General features: G+C 39.2%; 1 protein-coding gene across 6 annotated transcripts in view; it reads left to right on the forward strand.

Moving 5' to 3' along the window:
- LOC136864113 (uncharacterized) overlaps positions 1-18,225 on the forward strand; it is a 929,406-nt gene that overhangs the window by 641,434 nt on the left and 269,747 nt on the right. For 5 of the 6 annotated variants that reach the window (XM_067140697.2, XM_067140695.2, XM_067140693.2 and 2 more), the window contains one exon: positions 16,764-16,900. The exons of the other annotated variant lie outside the window; for it this stretch is intronic. In XM_067140697.2, coding sequence (XP_066996798.2) covers positions 16,764-16,900 — 137 coding nt within the window. The remainder of the gene's footprint in view (positions 1-16,763; positions 16,901-18,225) is intronic. 6 annotated transcript variants of the gene reach the window in all.

Below are 18,225 nucleotides of genomic sequence, written 5' to 3' on the forward strand. Positions count from 1 at the left end.
AAATAGCTTTGTCAATTACAGTTGGTTACCATATTAAGACATATTTGCCAGTAGCACTGTCAGTTAGTTATACATATTACTAATTTTCTAGATTATCTGGTAAATAATAATAATAATAATAATAATAATAATAATAATAATAATAATAATAATACAGTAATAGCAAAACATTAGTAAAGGTATTTGTCAATCACATAAGTCAATACCAATTTAACTGACCTATAATATAGTTATATGTAACATAAAATTTCGCCCATTGCTGTCTTTTGACACAGGCCACGGAAAAATGTAGCTTCCACTGAAGTCTCAGTCCCACTTATGGCTCTGACCGTATGGAAGCTACTGAGGCATGGATAGTGATGAGTAATACTAATTGGAGCGCAACTAGTCTGTTTGCAATGGCAAACTACTTCATTGCTCGTCTTGCTTAGTCTGCCTCATTTTGGCACCGCTATAGGTTTTTACGGTTTTCTTGTAAGTGCATAACCTTTCCTGGTGTTATTTGAGGATCCAACAAGCCTTCAAGTTGAGGTACAAAGAAACAGACAGACAGACAACCTAAAAAGAAAAACATAAAATAGCATAAAAGCTGCACCACATTTATCATGATAATACTTCACAATAAATCTTGATTCAATACGGAACCTGAAGAATGAAATTCTTAACGTTAAATGATAATACTTTATATGAAAAATTACTTACAAACGGCAATACAATGCAAACACTCACAGCCAAAAGAGCTTAAAGAGAGTCTTGTATTTTCATTTTCTTGAAGCTGACGCTGTCTAATTCTTGTGTCATCAGCCGTCCTCTATTTCAGTGGCCATACTTGTTACATACGGTGTTGGATTCCACAGAACTCGTGGATCGAGTAAGTTGATGAACATCAAACCAAGCACATTTTCAATCACAAGATGCTTCTTGGGTGGTGTCATGATGACATTAAAAGTGCTAAATCTACGTTCACAGTCAACACTAGTTATTGGCAATATTGATATAGCCAGTCTCGCTTTATTCAAGTTGTCTTTCACACATTTACCATTACTGTTTATGAAATCCCTGAAGTCTTCATGAACCATGTTGAATGGCATTTTGAACCTTTCATATAGTTGTGCAAATTTGTTCTCTCCCTCAAGCCATGGAGTACCTACATCTACTGGCCATGTAGAAGATTCCATTACCAGTACTTGATTTTGATGTATTGGCAGCATCACTTCAGGAATTACAGCAGTGCTAAATTAAACACAAACTTGTGTGAACAAATAAAAGGGCAGCGACCTTTGTACATTGAACGCTCTTTAGAACATTACAGAGCCTTGTAACTCTTTATGGTTGCCTCAGCATCTCTGTGAGATGAAACTACCCAGCGCACAGGCAGAAGTCTCCCTGCTTTTGCTATCTGCAGTTGTAGGTCGTTTGCCTGCTGTTGATACTGATATTTTGGGTATCTATGGTACAATGAATTGACCTTATCTGTGAAAATCTAAAATTAATTTACTTCAGAATGGAGTTTACGGTTTTATCAACACTCGGTTCTATTCTATGACACAGATTATAGCACTTGGTAATAATAGGATACTTCAGACTCGGTCATTTCAGCGCACCAGATTTTGCCCATCATAGAACTCGCACCACCTCTACATACACCAGTCAAATTTTTTGCTAAAAATTCATGTTAGAGGCCTCTTAGAATATAATCAGTTAAAAAGGTTATTCACTGTACTCTCAGACTATACGTGCAACCTTGGTCTCGGCTGCATCAACATGCTCCGGCACGTAGGCTGTCAGCAGCAAAATGTGGACGACAAGTTGACAACTTTGTACCACATCCCGAATTTTTAGTACTAAACATGACATTCACCTATAGGAAAAACCTTCTCTTGAAATCCCCTCTTCCACTTTGTCCACAGGAAGCATAGAAGTCAAGCCCACTTATTTTGATTTTAAACAGCCACAATTACAGCCTCAATTGAGAGCACTTTCATTCCATGAAGAAACAAGTTTTAAGAACATAAATACAAAAATATCCTAAATATTCACAAACATTCACTAACATATATGAGCCATGTTATTTTATCACTATGATATTTTATGACTCAGCATATATTTATTTCATCTAAGTGTCCATTTTATCTTAATAAGTGCGATTATGTGGTTTTTTAATGTTACAAGCCTTTTTATGTAATATCCTTAAGCTTAGCCTTAAGTCATTTCTACTTCTCAATTTTAACCTTAATATTAAGAATAGCATGGCTGATGATGCCCACATTATAGGCGAAACATGTCCCTATTTTAACATGTAATTTCGTTTTTGATTTTTAATAAATCAAAAAACATTGTATTGAGAGGTGGACTTCCAAGAGATACGTCTTTCATAAGCTCTCAGAAGAAGCAGACTCTAATTACTGTATAGCAATTTATGGAAAAATATTGTTTCATCACCAGTGAAATATGCACAGATATATACTATTAAAAGTATTTTTAATGATATTGTTGTTGATCCATCTATAATAACCGCCAATTTAGAATTGGCTGCAACTATTTCCTTGCATAATATTAATACAGTAAATTATATTGGAGGCTGATGTATGACTCTGGAGGTCTTCACACTTATCCACTTCACTGAATACCTGTAGATCTATTAAATCAGGGTATTTGTTGTCTGAAATGCAATTTTTTGTTGCAGTGTATGCTGTACGAAAAACCTTATTGGTATCTGCATGCGGTTTACTGAATTATTGACCAATTTGCCTTGGCTTTTTATGATTACAATATTTTCTTCCCCTTTCTTGCTTCCATTATACATAACCTTAGCGTTTTCCCATTCTTTTGAAATATAGAGCTCTGATTTTCTTTCAACACCCAAACCAGTTTCCAGTCCCTTTGAACAACCATACAAGATTTTTTTAAATCTTCAATAACTAGCCAAGGGTATGCATTCAAGAAATTTTCTGGTTGTTGATCAGTCCAGTATTTTTGATACGAAGGCAAACTTTCGCTTACAGATGCTTGACAGGTAGAACTATTACTGACATCTGAACATAAATCACTTACAATAACCATGTGGCCATTATCACTAACTTCCTTTGTGAGTAAATTCTCCAGATTCCTCACAGTACATCCATTTGTTAAAATAACTGAATAAGGTCCATCTTCTGAAATAGATATTCACTGTTTATTAAAGTTAACTTTTTATATATGTTATAAACTTGATCAAGACTCAAGACTTCCAAAAGCAAAAATCGACCCAAGCACGATCAAGGAATGAGACGAAAAAGAAACAAACAAAGTTCTGCTATGTTTAGAAATTTGAAGCAGGTAATATTCAATATCAGTATCACACATTCCAGAGATCAATGAAGCAGTGTAAGTAGAAATACAATTGGCAGTAATCAGTTGTGATATGATGTGGAAGTTCTTCACTATTGGCCTTCGAAATACTGTTGGGGATTTAAAACATGAAAACTTTATAAAACAAAGAAACTTCATTTAAAACAGGAATATGTTTCAGACTGCATTCCACCTGTCTAGATAGGTTTCAGACTCTGTTCCGGTGTGTTCCGGCACCACTGAATCCCTGTTCCTATCTCTCTATATAGGGTGAATCATCTAAAACTTGCACCCAAAATATTTCTGACGTGTAAAGTGCTATTGGTGTGCTGTTTTCACAGAAATAAAGTGTAACCAAGGGCTCATAATTGTAGCCTACACACAGATTTTAATAATTATAACTATGTGTATTATTTTTAGTATGTGTTTTATTTTTAAAAAGTTCCAATTTTCAAATGAAACAATGCCTATTGAAATTAACAAAATAAAGCTAGAGTAAATTAGAATGTCCATTTTTTTCTTTTTTTTTTTTTTTTCAGAATTCTAGTACAAGTAGTCTACAAGCTATCCTAGTTTGAAAATTGTAAATACTGGCATTTGTCTGCTTCATATCTCGGCACTAACTTAAGAAGGAAAGGCGATTGAACAAATTATTTTTATTCTGAAGAAGGAGAAGGAGAAAGAGAATTGGCCTTCAAAGATCATGTTCAAAATGATGACCACCAGCTTCAGTACAAGTTTCCAGTCTTCCATGTGTCGGAACAGATGGCTGTGTGGTTTGGGTCACCTACTTATCAGCTTGCATTCAGGAGATAATGGTTTCAAACCCCACTGTTTGCAGCCCTGAAGATAGTTTTCTGGGGTTTCCCATTTTCACACCAGGCAAATGCTGGGGTGTACCTTAACTAAGGTCACAGTTGCTTCCTTCCCATCCTAGCCTTTTTCTATCTCATCATCGCCATAAGACCTATCTATCTATGTCTGTGTGACGTAAAGCAACAAGGAAAAAAATCTTCCATGTACAGATTGATGATGCACACGTTCTGGCATTTCACCACAAATTTCAGCACAGGCAGCAGTAATACGTTGTTTCATATCATCTTGTGTAGTTGGTATGTCCTTGTAAACAGTGTGTTTCAGATTTACCCAGAGAAAAATCGAAAGGGGTCAAATGTGGTTAAAGGGCCGACCAAGGTATTGGTCCCTTTTATCCATTCCAGCAGTTTCGGAACAGTTGGCGAAAACAAGTTGTAATTATGTCGTGCACAATGGCACTATGCGCTGCACGGCCATTATGCTGATACGACATGTTCCTCCTAGTCTGCAGTGGAAGTTGGTCTGTTGGGAGTTTGAGATACTTTTGAGAATCTAGTGTTCTTTCTATGAAAAAAGTGCTTATGAGCTGATGGTTCAGTAATCCACACCCCATATTTAAACTCCATGGACGCTGATGTTCCACCTGACAAAGCCAATGGCGCTTGTTTATGGATTAATAGTGCATGTTTCAGAGGTTTACTTGGCCATGATTTGTGAATGATGCTTCATCGTTAAGCAAGATACATGATATAATCTGGTGTATCTTGTCTTAATGCCCATGTACAAAAGTTAACATGATTCTGAAAATTGTTTCCATGCAGCTCTCAGTGGAGAGAGATACATGATATGGATGGAACTCATGACAGTGGAGAGCACATACAATAGTACACTTACCTGACGTGTACCACTTCCTTGTGCGACTGCGTGGGAACTAAGTGCGGATCTACAGCAACAGCTGCTAGAACATTAACTTCACCCTCTTCTCCAGTCGCTTGTTTATTTCTGTTACATTTTCTAAGTGTTACACTTCCAGTTTCACGTAATTGGTTGAAGAAGTTCACAAATAATTGTCAAGATTGGTGACTTCTATTGGGATATCATTCCGTGTTCAGAGCAAAGAAGGAACAGCATTCGTCTTACATTCTCCATACACCATTAACACGTTGGCTTTTGCAGCATTGATAAATACCATCTTCCACCATGTCCTATTTCTTGAAATATCACAAAGTAACTGACAAAGTTGCAGTGCAGTTAGTGTTCTGTACAGGACACAAACATAAGAACATCATAGCCTCAAAACTAAGGAGTTGAATGGAGCAGATACTGTCGGTATTTACTATATTTTCAAACTATGTACGGGAATCCTGAGAAAAAACACCATTGACATTCTAATTTACTCTAGTTTTATTTTGTTAATTTCAATAGGCATTGATTCATTTGAAAAATGGAACTTTCTAAAATAATACACATTCTAATAATTATTAAAATCTGTACATTAGCTACAATTATGAGCTCTTGGTTACATTTCATATCTGTGAGAACCTTCCATTTCCGAAATATTTGGAGTGCAAATTTCAAGTGATGCACCCTGTACTTAATTTCCCATTTCAGTGTACATGCACACCATTAATGTGTGAGTAAATGATTAGATTTACAAGGATCTGCAAAATGTAGAACGCCCACCAGAGTGCATTTGTGATGGCGCCATCCTCTTGTTGATAAGTTGTTACCAGTCAACTGCTGTGAGTCAGACAGTTAACCAAGACGTGCAGAGAGGACTACGTACAGTACAAAGCACCCATGATGCCTCGCAGACGTGTTAGACAGCCTATCCACCAATTTACAACATTTGACAGAGGCCGCATTATGGGACTGCATGAGGCTGGTTGGTCATATTGTACAATTGCCAGGCATGTGGGCCATTCAGATGTCACAGTGGCCCGATATTGGACTCAATGCATACATGAGAGCACCCAGTTGCGTTGTGCAGGTTCGGGTCGACCAAGAAATACCACCCTGAGGGAGGACCATCGTATGGTGCGCCAAGCATTGCGGGATCCCATAACTTCGACACCAGCCATCCGCGAACATGTACTGGAGACTCTACAACATCCTATGAGTTTCCGCACAGTGTCTCAACAACTCACATCTGCCGGATTGGGGTCCTACTGCCCCATGCTTCGGTTGTCATTGACACCAGAACACTCAACGCCTTTGTTTGGAGTGGTGCCTTGCCCGGGAGGCATGGACATAGGACGACTGTCGTCGCATCATGTTGTTCAGTGATGGGTCCTGCTTCTCCATAGCCTCCGATGACAATCGTGTGCAGGTTTGGCAGCATCAAGGGCAGATCCTGCCCGTATTGTGGAAAGACACACAGGCATAATCCCTGGCATCATGGTGTGGGGTGCCATAGGATATGCATTCAGGTCACCTCCACTAGTGCTTCGGCAGACTTTGGCGGCACAGCGATACGTCACAGACATTTGCATCCGCACGTCCTACCCCTTATGGGACTGTGCACCATAGGACTGTGTTCCTACAAGATAATGCACGTCCACACACAGCACGTGTCTATGAACTACCTAGAGCATGTTGAGTTCCTCCCGTGGCTAGCAAGATCCCCGACCTCTCCATCATTTAACACATGTGGGATGACATTGGAAGGGGACTCCGTCCCATTACCAACCTGCGAGATGTGGAGGGACAGCTGCAACAACTGTGGATGAATTAGCCTTAGGAGAGGAATCAAAGGTTGTTTGACACCATTCCGAACCGCATAAGGGCATGCATTGCAGCGGGGGGGGGGGGTTAGGGGTGTGACACCCTACTGACCTGGCGCCAGCATTCCATCTATAACTGCCAACGGCCTTGTCTCTTTCATCCCATATTGAGGCACATGGTCTTTCAACATATGTAGTTTCATTCACTTTCAACCAGCCCTTCTGGGTGCTTAACTTTTTTTGTCAGGCAATGTATGTTTGTTCCTTTCCATTATGTATATTCCTCATTCAGATAACAGTAGCCTATGAATCTTAAATTTCAAATCAATACACAAAGTTTGTGGGGTTTCCTTTGATATTTCAGGTTAGCAGAATCCAAATCTGAAAACCATTCTTTCTCTGTGTTGTCAAGTTTCTGTGCGGAGTGTAAATTTATCTATTACAAAATAGAAAGCCATAAATGGAAAGTGAAGGAGAAGATATACCGAGGTATAATAGAATGAAACTGAATAACTTGAAAAGTAATGGAAAATATTTACTGAAAGTTTGTAACTCAAACTATGTATATTTAATTTTTATGTCATTTGTATGGCAGCAGTTTGCATTGTGCTTGCCCATAACTGCCTTGTTATGAAGAGTGTGTAAGTAGCCATGTGGACTTCAGCAGAAGGTTTTCAATGTGCTTTTTATCTCTGAGCTCAAATCTTCTACACTTGTTCAACGTAGTTTTCTGCAGTAGTACAACTACGACCAACTATGTTCTCACACTTACAATGAAGAAATCGGAAAGACGCGCGCAGCAAGGGGGAAGTTGGCCTTTTCATTGCCGGGCCATCATAAGAGTGTGCGAATTCAGTGGCTATACTGTTGAATTAATCTGTTCATTCTCCCAATGGAGCCCCAGCAAGTTGAGCCAGTGAGGAAGGAAGGACTTATTATTACTGGTCCCAAAAATGCTGTGCCTGGGGCACTTATAAACTGCAGCTTTGTCGTAAATTCAAATCTGCAGACAAGCCGCGACTGAAAGAATTCTTTTAATTTAAATCTAAGAATTTCATTTTTGTCCGTATTGAACTGAAAGAATTCTTGCAAAATTTGATTAATACAAGGCATTCCTCAATGTACAAGATGCATGAACTTTGTCTACTATTCCTCACTGCTATTGTACTCATACTATTAAAAATCAGTGTACAACAAATTAAATATGGAATTAATAATAACTGAATTACAGTACTTTTAAACAAATAACTTTTATTTATCATAGTAACCATTCTGATGCTCTTGGAGTTAACATTCAAGCAGGATTAAATATGATATCTTATGTGCCCAATGTTGCATTTTCACAGCGTGTTTTATATGGAAAATAATAAATATGATTTCCCGAATTTTCACCACAATATTATGTTTACATTGCCTTGAATGAGTTCTATAAGTTTCATGAAAATTTACGCAAAAAATGTTCTGGGCACAAAGGGTTTAATAGTGGGCCCCATTTTTTTTTTTAAGTAGGGTGTGAGAAAAGTGCAGATTATTATTATTATTATTATTATTATTATTATTATTATTATTATTATTATTATTATTATTATTATTCTCTCTGTGGATCAGTGGTAGAGTGCTAGCATCCGAATCCCAAGATCGTGTATTCAAACCCGGAAGAGGAAGTTGGATTTTTTGACGGCGGCAAAAATTCCATACTGCACTCTGTGTCATATGATATAGGCATGTAAAGGATCTCTTGTGATACATTTGGTGTTCATCCAACAAAATTAATAACAACCATCGCTTGACTCGTTACCACACTTAACATGGATTTCATTGTCGTCTAATGAGCGCTTGCTATCAATCATATCAATCATACTGATCTGCATTTAGGGCAGTCGCCCAGGTGGCAGATTCCCTATCTATTGCACCCTAGCCTTTTCCTAAATGATTTCAAAGAAATTGGAAATTTATTGAACATCTCCCTTGGTAAGTTATTCCAATCCCTAACTCCCCTTCCTATAAATGAATATTTGCCCCAGTTTGTCCTCTTGAATTCCAACTTTATTTTCATATTGTGATCTTTCCTACTTTTATAGACGCCATTCAAACCTATTCGTCTACTAATGTCATTCCACGCCATCTCTCCGCTGACAGCTTGGAACATACCACTTAGTCGAGCAGCTCTTCTTCTTTCTCTCAATTCTTCCCAACCCAAACATTGCAACATTTTTGTAACGCTACTCTTTTGTCGGAAATCACCCAGAACAAATCGAGCTGCTTTTCTTTGGATTTTTTCCAGTTCTTGAATCAGGTAATCCTGGTGAGGGTCCCATACACTGGAACCATACTCTAGTTGGGGTCTTACCAGAGACTTATATGCACTCTCCTTTACATCCTTACTACAACCCCTAAACACCCTCATAACCATGTGCAGAGATCTGTACCCTTTATTTACAGTCCCATTTATGTGATTACCCCAATGAAGATCTTTCCTTATATTAACACCTAGATACTTACAATGATCCCCAAAAGGAACTTTCACCCCATCAACGCAGTAATTAAAACTGAGAGGACTTTTCCTATTTGTGAAACTCACAACCTGACTTTTAGCCCCGTTTATCAACATACCATTGCCTGCTGTCCATCTCACAACATTTTTGAGGTCACGTTGCAGTTGCTCACAATCTTGTAACTTATTTATCACTCTATAGAGAATAACATCAACCGCAAAAAGCCTTACCTCCGATTCCACTCCTTTACTCATATCATTTATATATATAAGAAAACATAAAGGTCCGATAACACTGCCCTGCGGAACTCCCCTCTCAACTGTTACAGGGTCAGACAAAGCTTCACCTACTCTAACTCTCCGAGATCTATTTTCTAGAAATATAGCAACCCATTCAGTCACTCTTTTGTCTAGTCCAATTGCACTCATTTTTGCCAGTAGTCTCCCATGATCCACCCTATCAAATGCTTTAGACATGTCAATCGCGATACAGTCCATTTGAGCTCCAGAATCCAAGATATCTGCTATATCTTGCTGGAATCCTACAAGTTGAGCTTCAGTGGAATAACCTTTCCTAAAACCGAATTGCCTTCTATCGAACCAGTTATTAATTTCACAAACATGTCTAATATAATCAGAAAGAATGCCTTCCCAAAGCTTACATACAATGCATGTCAAACTTACTGGCCTGTAATTTTCAGCTTTATGTCTATCACCCTTTCCTTTATACACAGGGGCTACTATAGCAACTCTCCATTCATCTGGTATAGCTCCTTCGACCAAACAATAATCAAATAAGTACTTCAGATATGGTACTATATCCCAACCCACTGTCTTTAGTATATCCCCAGAAATCTGATCAATTCCAGCCGCTTTTCTAGTTTTCAACTTTTGTATCTTATTGTAAATGTCATTGTTATCATATGTAAATTTTATTACTTCTTTGGCCTTAGTCTCTTCCTCTATCTCGACATTATCCTTGTAACCAACAATCTTTACATACTGCTGACTGAATACTTCTGCCTTTTGAAGATCCTCACATATACACTCCCCTTGTTCATTAATTATTCCTGGAATGTCCTTCTTGGAACCTGTTTCTGCCTTAAAATACCTATACATACCCTTCCATTTTTCACTAAAATTTGTATGACTGCCAATTATGCTTGCCATCATGTTATCCTTAGCTGCCTTCTTTGCTAGATTCAATTTTCTAGTAAGTGCCTTCAATTTCTCCTTATTCCACAGCCATTTCTAACTCTATTTCTTTCCAGTCTGCACCTCCTTCTTAGTCTCTTTATTTGTCTATTATAATAAGGTGGGTCTTTACCATTCCTTACCACCCTTAAAGGTACAAACCTGTTTTCGCATTCCTCAACAATTTCTTTAAACCCATCCCAGAGTCTGTTTACATTTTTATTTACCGTTTTCCACCGATCATAGTTACTTTTTAGAAACTGCCTCATACCTGCTTTGTCAGCCATATGGTACTGCCTAACAGTCCTACTTTTAAGACCTTCCTTTCTATCACATTTATTTTTAACTACCACAAAAACAGCTTCATGATCACTAATACCATCTATTACTTCAGTTTCCCTATAGAGCTCATCTGGTTTTATCAGCACGACATCCAGGATATTTTTCCCTCTGGTTGGTTCCATCACTTTCTGAATCAGCTGTCCTTCCCATATTAACTTATTTGCCATTTGTTGGTCATGCTTCCTGTCGTTCGCATTTCCTTCCCAATTCACATCTGGCAAATTCAGATCTCCCGCTACAATCACATTTCTTTCCATGTCGTTTTCCACATAGCTGACTATCCTATCAAATAATTCCGAATCCGCATCAGTGCTACCCTTTCCCGATCTGTATACTCCAAATATATCAAGTTGCCTATTATCTTTAGAAATGAGCCTTACACCTAGAATTTCATGTGTCTCATCTTTAACTTTTTCGTAGCTTACAAATTCTTCTTTCACCAGAATGAAAACTCCCCCTCCCACCTTTCCTATCCTATCTCTACGATACACACTCCAGTGCCGTGAGAAAATTTCTGCATCCATTATATCATTTCTCAGCCATGATTCAACTCCTATTACAATAACTGGTAAATATGTATCTATTAAATTATTTAATTCTATTCCTTTCTTTACAATACTTCTACAGTTCAACACTAACAATTTTATGTCATCCCTACTTGATTTCCAGTTCCCTGTTCCCTTATCACCGCTCCCTAGGCCATCCCGTTTCCCTGAATGTACCTCCCTATTACCCTTCCAAACAAATTTCCTAACTTATACGTACCACTGCGGTTTAAATGAAGGCCATCCGAGCGCAGATCCGTATCTCCTACCCACCCATTAGGATCTAGAAATTTCACTCCCAGTTTCCCACATACCCACTCCATGGTCTCATTTAAATCCCCAATCACCCTCCAGTCAGTATCCCTCCTACACAGTATTCCACTAATAACAATCTCCGCTTTCTTAAACTTCACCCGTGCTGCATTTACCAGATCCCACACATCTCCAACTATGTTGGTACTTATATCAGCTTGCCTTACGTTGTTGGTACCAACGTGAAACACTACCACCTTCTCCTTCCCCTCCTCCCTCTCTTCTACTTTCCTCAACATCTGCCTCAACCTAATTCCTGGATAACATTCTACCCTGGTTCCCTTTCCTCCACACACTTTCCCCACGTGTCTAACGATGGAATCCCCCATGACCAGATTCTCAACCCTACCCACCTCATTTGATCCCATCCCCTCCTGGTCAGCCCTATCTTTCCTGATAGCTGCAGAAGCTACTTCCTCCTCCCTTTTCTCCTTCCCATCACCCTGTTCCACCTGTCTTTTCCTATCCTCTACTCTACATTTCCCTTTCCTACCTTTTCCCTTCCTCCTACTTCCATGCATCTCAGCAACAGTTCCCTGTCCCTCATCTTTCCGCTGTTGTTCTACCTGGAGTGACTCGTACCGATTTCGCACAGACACCTGTCCTGAATTCTGATCCTGAATAGAGCCCTTGGCCTGCAATCTCCTTCCCCTTAGAACATTAGACCACCTGTCTTCTACAACTCCTCCCTTTCCTTCCCCTCCCTCTTGTACACCTACTGTAACCTGTACATTGTTTGAGGGAGTCCTATCTTCCTTCCTGCTACTCTCAGATGCCATGCTTGCCCCTTTGGTGCATGAAAATAAATCAAATCATCGAATGAACAGTAATGCACACATGAAATATATAATGAAAACAAAAGAAAGTCGCAAGTACATGGGTGATTGAACACTTAGGAATGGTTACGAGAGCATGACAATGCCATAAGCTATCCATAAAAGCCACAGTCGTTTGAAAACCAAGTCACTCAGAGTGATGCTCTCAAGTTTTGTGAATTTCTTAGGATCACTCACAGCAAATATGGCACTAAGAGGGTTAAGTATCTGGTCTCCCACATGTCAACTGATGGTGACAAAAATGGTAGAGCACATATCAGTGCTGCCTTGTGAAAGTGGCTTCAGTTCGTAGGTGTCCTCTGTGAACTCATTGTACCTCAGGTCGAAAATCTACCACACTTGTCATCCTTCCAGTAGTGCTCTATGGAGTTTGGTGTAGATCTACGACAGTGCCATAAGTAGGTGCTGCACGCAGTGGAAATGAGGATGCCAAGAAAGTCCCTGGAAGTAACTCAACTGGCCCATATTAAAGCAGTACCTATACCAGACAAGTTGAGAAAAGGAACCAGGCAAGTTGGCTGTACGGTTAGGGGTGCGCAGCTGTGAGCTTGTATCCTATTCTCCGGACCACCTTTTGAGCAGACTAAAGCGGAAGTGACGTCATTGTCTCGTCACACTCGCCGTGGTTGCCAAATGACCCGGCGCGCGATTCAAAGTTGTACTCCACCACTATAATACAGCACAGCTCACGGATTGAACCTCGAATGAATTTAAAATAATTAATACATTAACTTATGCGTGTTAGAATCCCATACAGTTTTTTAACGGCTTACAACTTTAAATAATTAATTTACTGAATTCGATTTTAAATGTGAAAACCTACAATCTGTTTTCCAGTCAATGGCCGGGTCAGGGATGGAATAAATGAAGCCCCATCTTGCGGCGAGGACAGGAATTGAGCCGGCTGCCGAAGCCTGTTTCACTCCTCTGGGGCAATGATTAATGACTGACAGATGAAATTAAATGATACTGGAGAGTGATGCTGGAATGAAAGATGACAGGGAAAACCGGAGTACCTGGAGAAAAACCTGTCCCGCCTCCGTTTTGTCCAGCACAAATCTCACATGGAGTGACCGGGATTTGAACCACGGAACCCAGCGTTGAGAGGCCGACGCGCTGCCACCTGAGCCACGGAGGCTTTCACAATTTTAATGTACTAACTACAATTTCACAGTACAATTTCAATAAATTAGCTATTACAAATATATTTTTATAAAAATATTCTTTTTCTTCTTCTTAATCTGTTTACCCTCCAGGGTTGGCTTTTCCCTCGGACTCAGCGAGGGATCTCACCTCTACCGCCTCAAGGACAGTGTTTTGGAGTTTCAAACTTTGGGTCGGGGATACAACTGGGGAGAATGACCAGTACCTCGCCCAGGCGTCCTCTCCTGCTATGCTGAACAGGGGCCTGGTGGAGAGATGGGAAGATTGGATGGGACAGACAAGGAAGAGGGAAGGAAGCGGCCGTGGTCTTAAGTGAGGTACCATCCCGGCATTTGCCTGGAGGAGAAGTGGAAAACCACGGAAAGCCACTTCGAGGATGGCTGAGGTGGGAATCGAACCCACCTCTACTCAGTTGACCTCCTGCGGCTGGGTGGACCCCGTTACAGCCCTCGTACCATTTTTCAAATTTCGTGGCAGAGCCGGGAATCGAACCCGGACCTCCGGGGGTGGCAGCTAATCACGCTAACCACTACACCACAGAGGCGGACTATAAAAGTATTATGACATATTATTATTATTATTATTATTATTATTATTATCATTATCAATATACAGTGTATATATACCTACAAGATTTTATTATTTATTATTCACTATTATTATCTAAATATATGGCCTGATTTCTGATTGAAATGAGTTGCTACTCACGAGCGATTTATGAAAAAGGGAGAGAAGTGAGAATTATATATGGGCCTACTCGTACTGTAATTAACTTGGAACTGACTGATGAAGTTGGGGATTCAGGCAAAAACCTGTCCCACCTCCGCTTTGTCCAGTACAATTTCAATAAATTAGTTATTACAAATATATTTTTATAAAAATATTATTACATATTATTATTATTATTATTATTATTATTATTATTATTATCATGCAGGAGGTTTCAGCGTTAGCTTACCTTTTGTGCTGCAGTAATTAATCTGTGTCACTATCGAGTGGCTGCACACCCAAGTCAGAATCAGAACCGGGGTCAGCACACGAGGTAAACTAATCCCGCCGTCAATACTATTCGCTCGGAAATGCTTATAAACAGACAGAATCATATTTCTCTCGCCAGAAGTAAAAACCTTGCGTTTCTTCTTCAACTGATAACAGTCTGGTGAATTTTTGTTCGGATCCATCGCACAATAATATCCAATAACGGGTAAGAAGAAACCTACAAACGTACAAGAGACTACAAGAATTATGAATTAGCACACAATACGCACATGCACTGTTTTTGTACAAGCGAAGCACACGTGTTCAGGACATCCGCTGAGTGAGTAAGTATGGCAGCTCCGCATTGACTGCACAATTGCCAAAACTCGCTCTGAGTAGCGCACCCCTCTTGCCCCCTCACCTACCGTGTGACAACACCGAAGGCGCTGCCCCTGTCGCCCGCGCCATCCCCTGGTCTATACACTCACTTCCGCTTTAGTCTGCTCAAAAGGTGGTCCGGAGAATAGAGATAGTGGGTTCAAGCCCCACTGTCGGCAGCCCTGAAGATGGTTTTCCGTGGTTTCCCATTTTCACAACAGGCAAATGCTGGGGCTGTACCTTAATTAAGGCCACGGCCGCTTCCTTCCCACTTCTAGCCCTTTCCTATCCCATTATCACCATAAGACCTATCTATGTCGGTGCAACGTAAAGCAAGTCAAAAAAGGTAGGGTTTCGTGATTTGGAAATTTGAACAGGGCTGATCCAGATTCAGTTGTGAAAAGGAAAGTTATACCCTGCCTAGATGGATGGCAGCTCCAAGGGCGACCCAGGAAACATTAATTGTACTGCCTCTGGAAGGAGAAGCAAGCAGTAGGTGTCCAACCTGCCAACACGGCAGATTGCGTCAATTGGAGGGTGAGGTGCAGAATGGCAGATCCTGCCTTCTTCTTCTTCTTTTTTCGTTTTGGTCAACTGTTGACCACGTTAATTCGATTTCAGCTGCTTCTGGGGTTTTATCCTCGCCCAGTACTCCTTCATTCTTTCACTCTGCACTCTCTTTCTATCTTCTGTACATAGTGCTTGGGTCTAGGATCAAACTTTTCTTTGGAAACTTTTGGTGTTTTCTATTCTTGACTTGTAAGCTTCCCTGTTGCTGGCTTCCATTCCTTGTATTCCCATTTCTTTTAGGTCCTCCTCCACGCCCTGATGCCAGTGCACTGTAGTTTACACCATATTGCTATTACACTGTGCATTTATGCAATTGAGAATGATAAATCATTATGTATTTTTCCAGAGATCTTACAAAGAGCCGTGTCAACTGTTTTATTAATTATACCTTTCTTAATGTTGTCTTGAACTATGTACAGTAGGTCTAGAAGTTTGTAAGAGGGATTAATAGAGTTTTCTCATCAAAATTCTCTACCTTGGGAAGTAGTAGAAGGTAAGGGACACTACACTTTTCTTCATGGGATTTAAAGCTAACTTGACATTAATGCAATTAATCCTTCAAATGAATTAATTGGGCAAGTTTCCAAAGTTCCTCTTTGAACAACTTTTACTGTACATAAATTTTGCTATGAAATCATGACAAGCTAGTTGATTGATGAATATCATATTCTTGCACTTAATTCATTCACTGTGGTACTTCTAGCTTCTTTCTTTGTTATTTCAGACAGAATGTTTGGGTGGTATCTTATTTCAACTTCTGGCATGAATTAGGAAAATCATTGTTCCTAATTATAACACACTACCTACCAAGTAAACACAATAATGTGAATTCTAATCTAACATCCATATTAATGATATTTTCATGCTTCATTAATTTTATTGCTGAAAGTGCTTGTAAACTTTCTCTGGGTTTTTAGTTTCACATTTTCTTTCCTTCTTTCTTTCTTTCTTTCTTTCTTTCTTTCTTTCTTTCTTCTTTCATCAGTAATGAATTAAATTATGGTGATAGTAAAATAAAGTAATACTTTAATGTTAAAGTTGTGTGTGTGATTCACGTAAGTCGTAATATTTCTTCTTTCAGTTCAATCACTCGATAGAGGTGTCAGTGCTGTAGCAGAGTTCTACAGATTCAAGCCCAATGATGAGAGAATTTACAACTCTTACTGGAGCCAGGAGTTTCCCCACTGTTCATTATGTGTTGCAGTGATAAAGCCAAGGGTATATATTCAGGAATTTTTAAAATACATTTTATACAATTTATTGCTCTGTCAGTCTGCATAGTGATAACTTTCTCATGATTGCCACATTAATGATTACCTGTAAGATGAATTAACTTCAGTCTCATGCTGTGACAATAGTTGCATCATTATTCAGTATTATGCTGGGAGATATCATATACAAGGTGAAGAAAAATTTGCATACAAGCACACCACCACAGCATTCCACATTGAAAACAAAATCATTCTGGCTACTATCCTAGTAATAGAGGTCCTAACTTGAGCACATGGCAACACTAAAACTAAACATGATGATGCATATCAGTGTGACGCTATGTAGTAGTGTGGCTGAATAACTAACATGTGCTTCCTGCACTTGATTTAATGAATGTGTTCAGTGATCAAAATTACACAAAATATATCAAGAACAATGATGAACATTCATTGACTAAGTCCCAATGTAGCAAAAATTTTCTACAACTGATGTTTTTTCTCTCTGCTGTAAAATGACTAAAATGTGACTTACGTTGGTTTAGCTCTCAGGTACAGAATGTAAAGATATGCCGACAGTGGGGTTCGAACCCACTGTCTCCCAAATACAAGCTGACAGCTACGGGAACCAAACATCGTCGTCGTCGTCGTCGTCGTCGTTGTCGTTGTCGTTGTTGTTGTTGTTGTTGTTGTTGTTGTTGTTAAATAAGAGAGAAACCAATTACATGTACACTCTGAACCTGAGTGCTAAACCAACGTGAGTCACATTTTAAGTTACTTTAGAGGAGAGAGGAAAAACGTCAGTTGAAGACCATTTGTGCTGCATTATGTCTTAGTCATTAAATGTTCATCATTGTTCTTGATATATTTTGTGTAATTTTGATCACTGAACACATTCACTAATATTATTTACACTTAAAATTTTTAATTATTATTTTGTTGACATAAAAATAAAATGACAGTCGACTTAGGTTGTTATGGCTCTAAGTTTCATAATATGTGACCTACGTTGGTTTGGCTCCCAGGTACGGATTTGTGGAAGGGTGTGATATTGTTGGTTTAATGGAATGGGTAATAAGAAATCATTTATTCAAATTTAATTTAATAACTTTCTTTGTAGATATGTAACACATTCATGCCCACCATTTGAGCAGGCTATTTCAAAAATGGCTGGCCCAGCCATTCCAGCTGTTAGTGGCACAGCAAACAACGTCGAATCATCACACTTTTCTGGGTGAATGGGAGCAGTACACCTTCATAAAATAGCATGTTTCATTAATAATTTTACTTTTGAAGCACACCTTGCATCTTCTTGTGAGGAACTGTACTTTATTT

The sequence above is a fragment of the Anabrus simplex genome, chromosome 2 (assembly GCF_040414725.1).
Source record: "Anabrus simplex isolate iqAnaSimp1 chromosome 2, ASM4041472v1, whole genome shotgun sequence".
Lineage (NCBI taxonomy): Eukaryota > Metazoa > Arthropoda > Insecta > Orthoptera > Tettigoniidae > Anabrus > Anabrus simplex.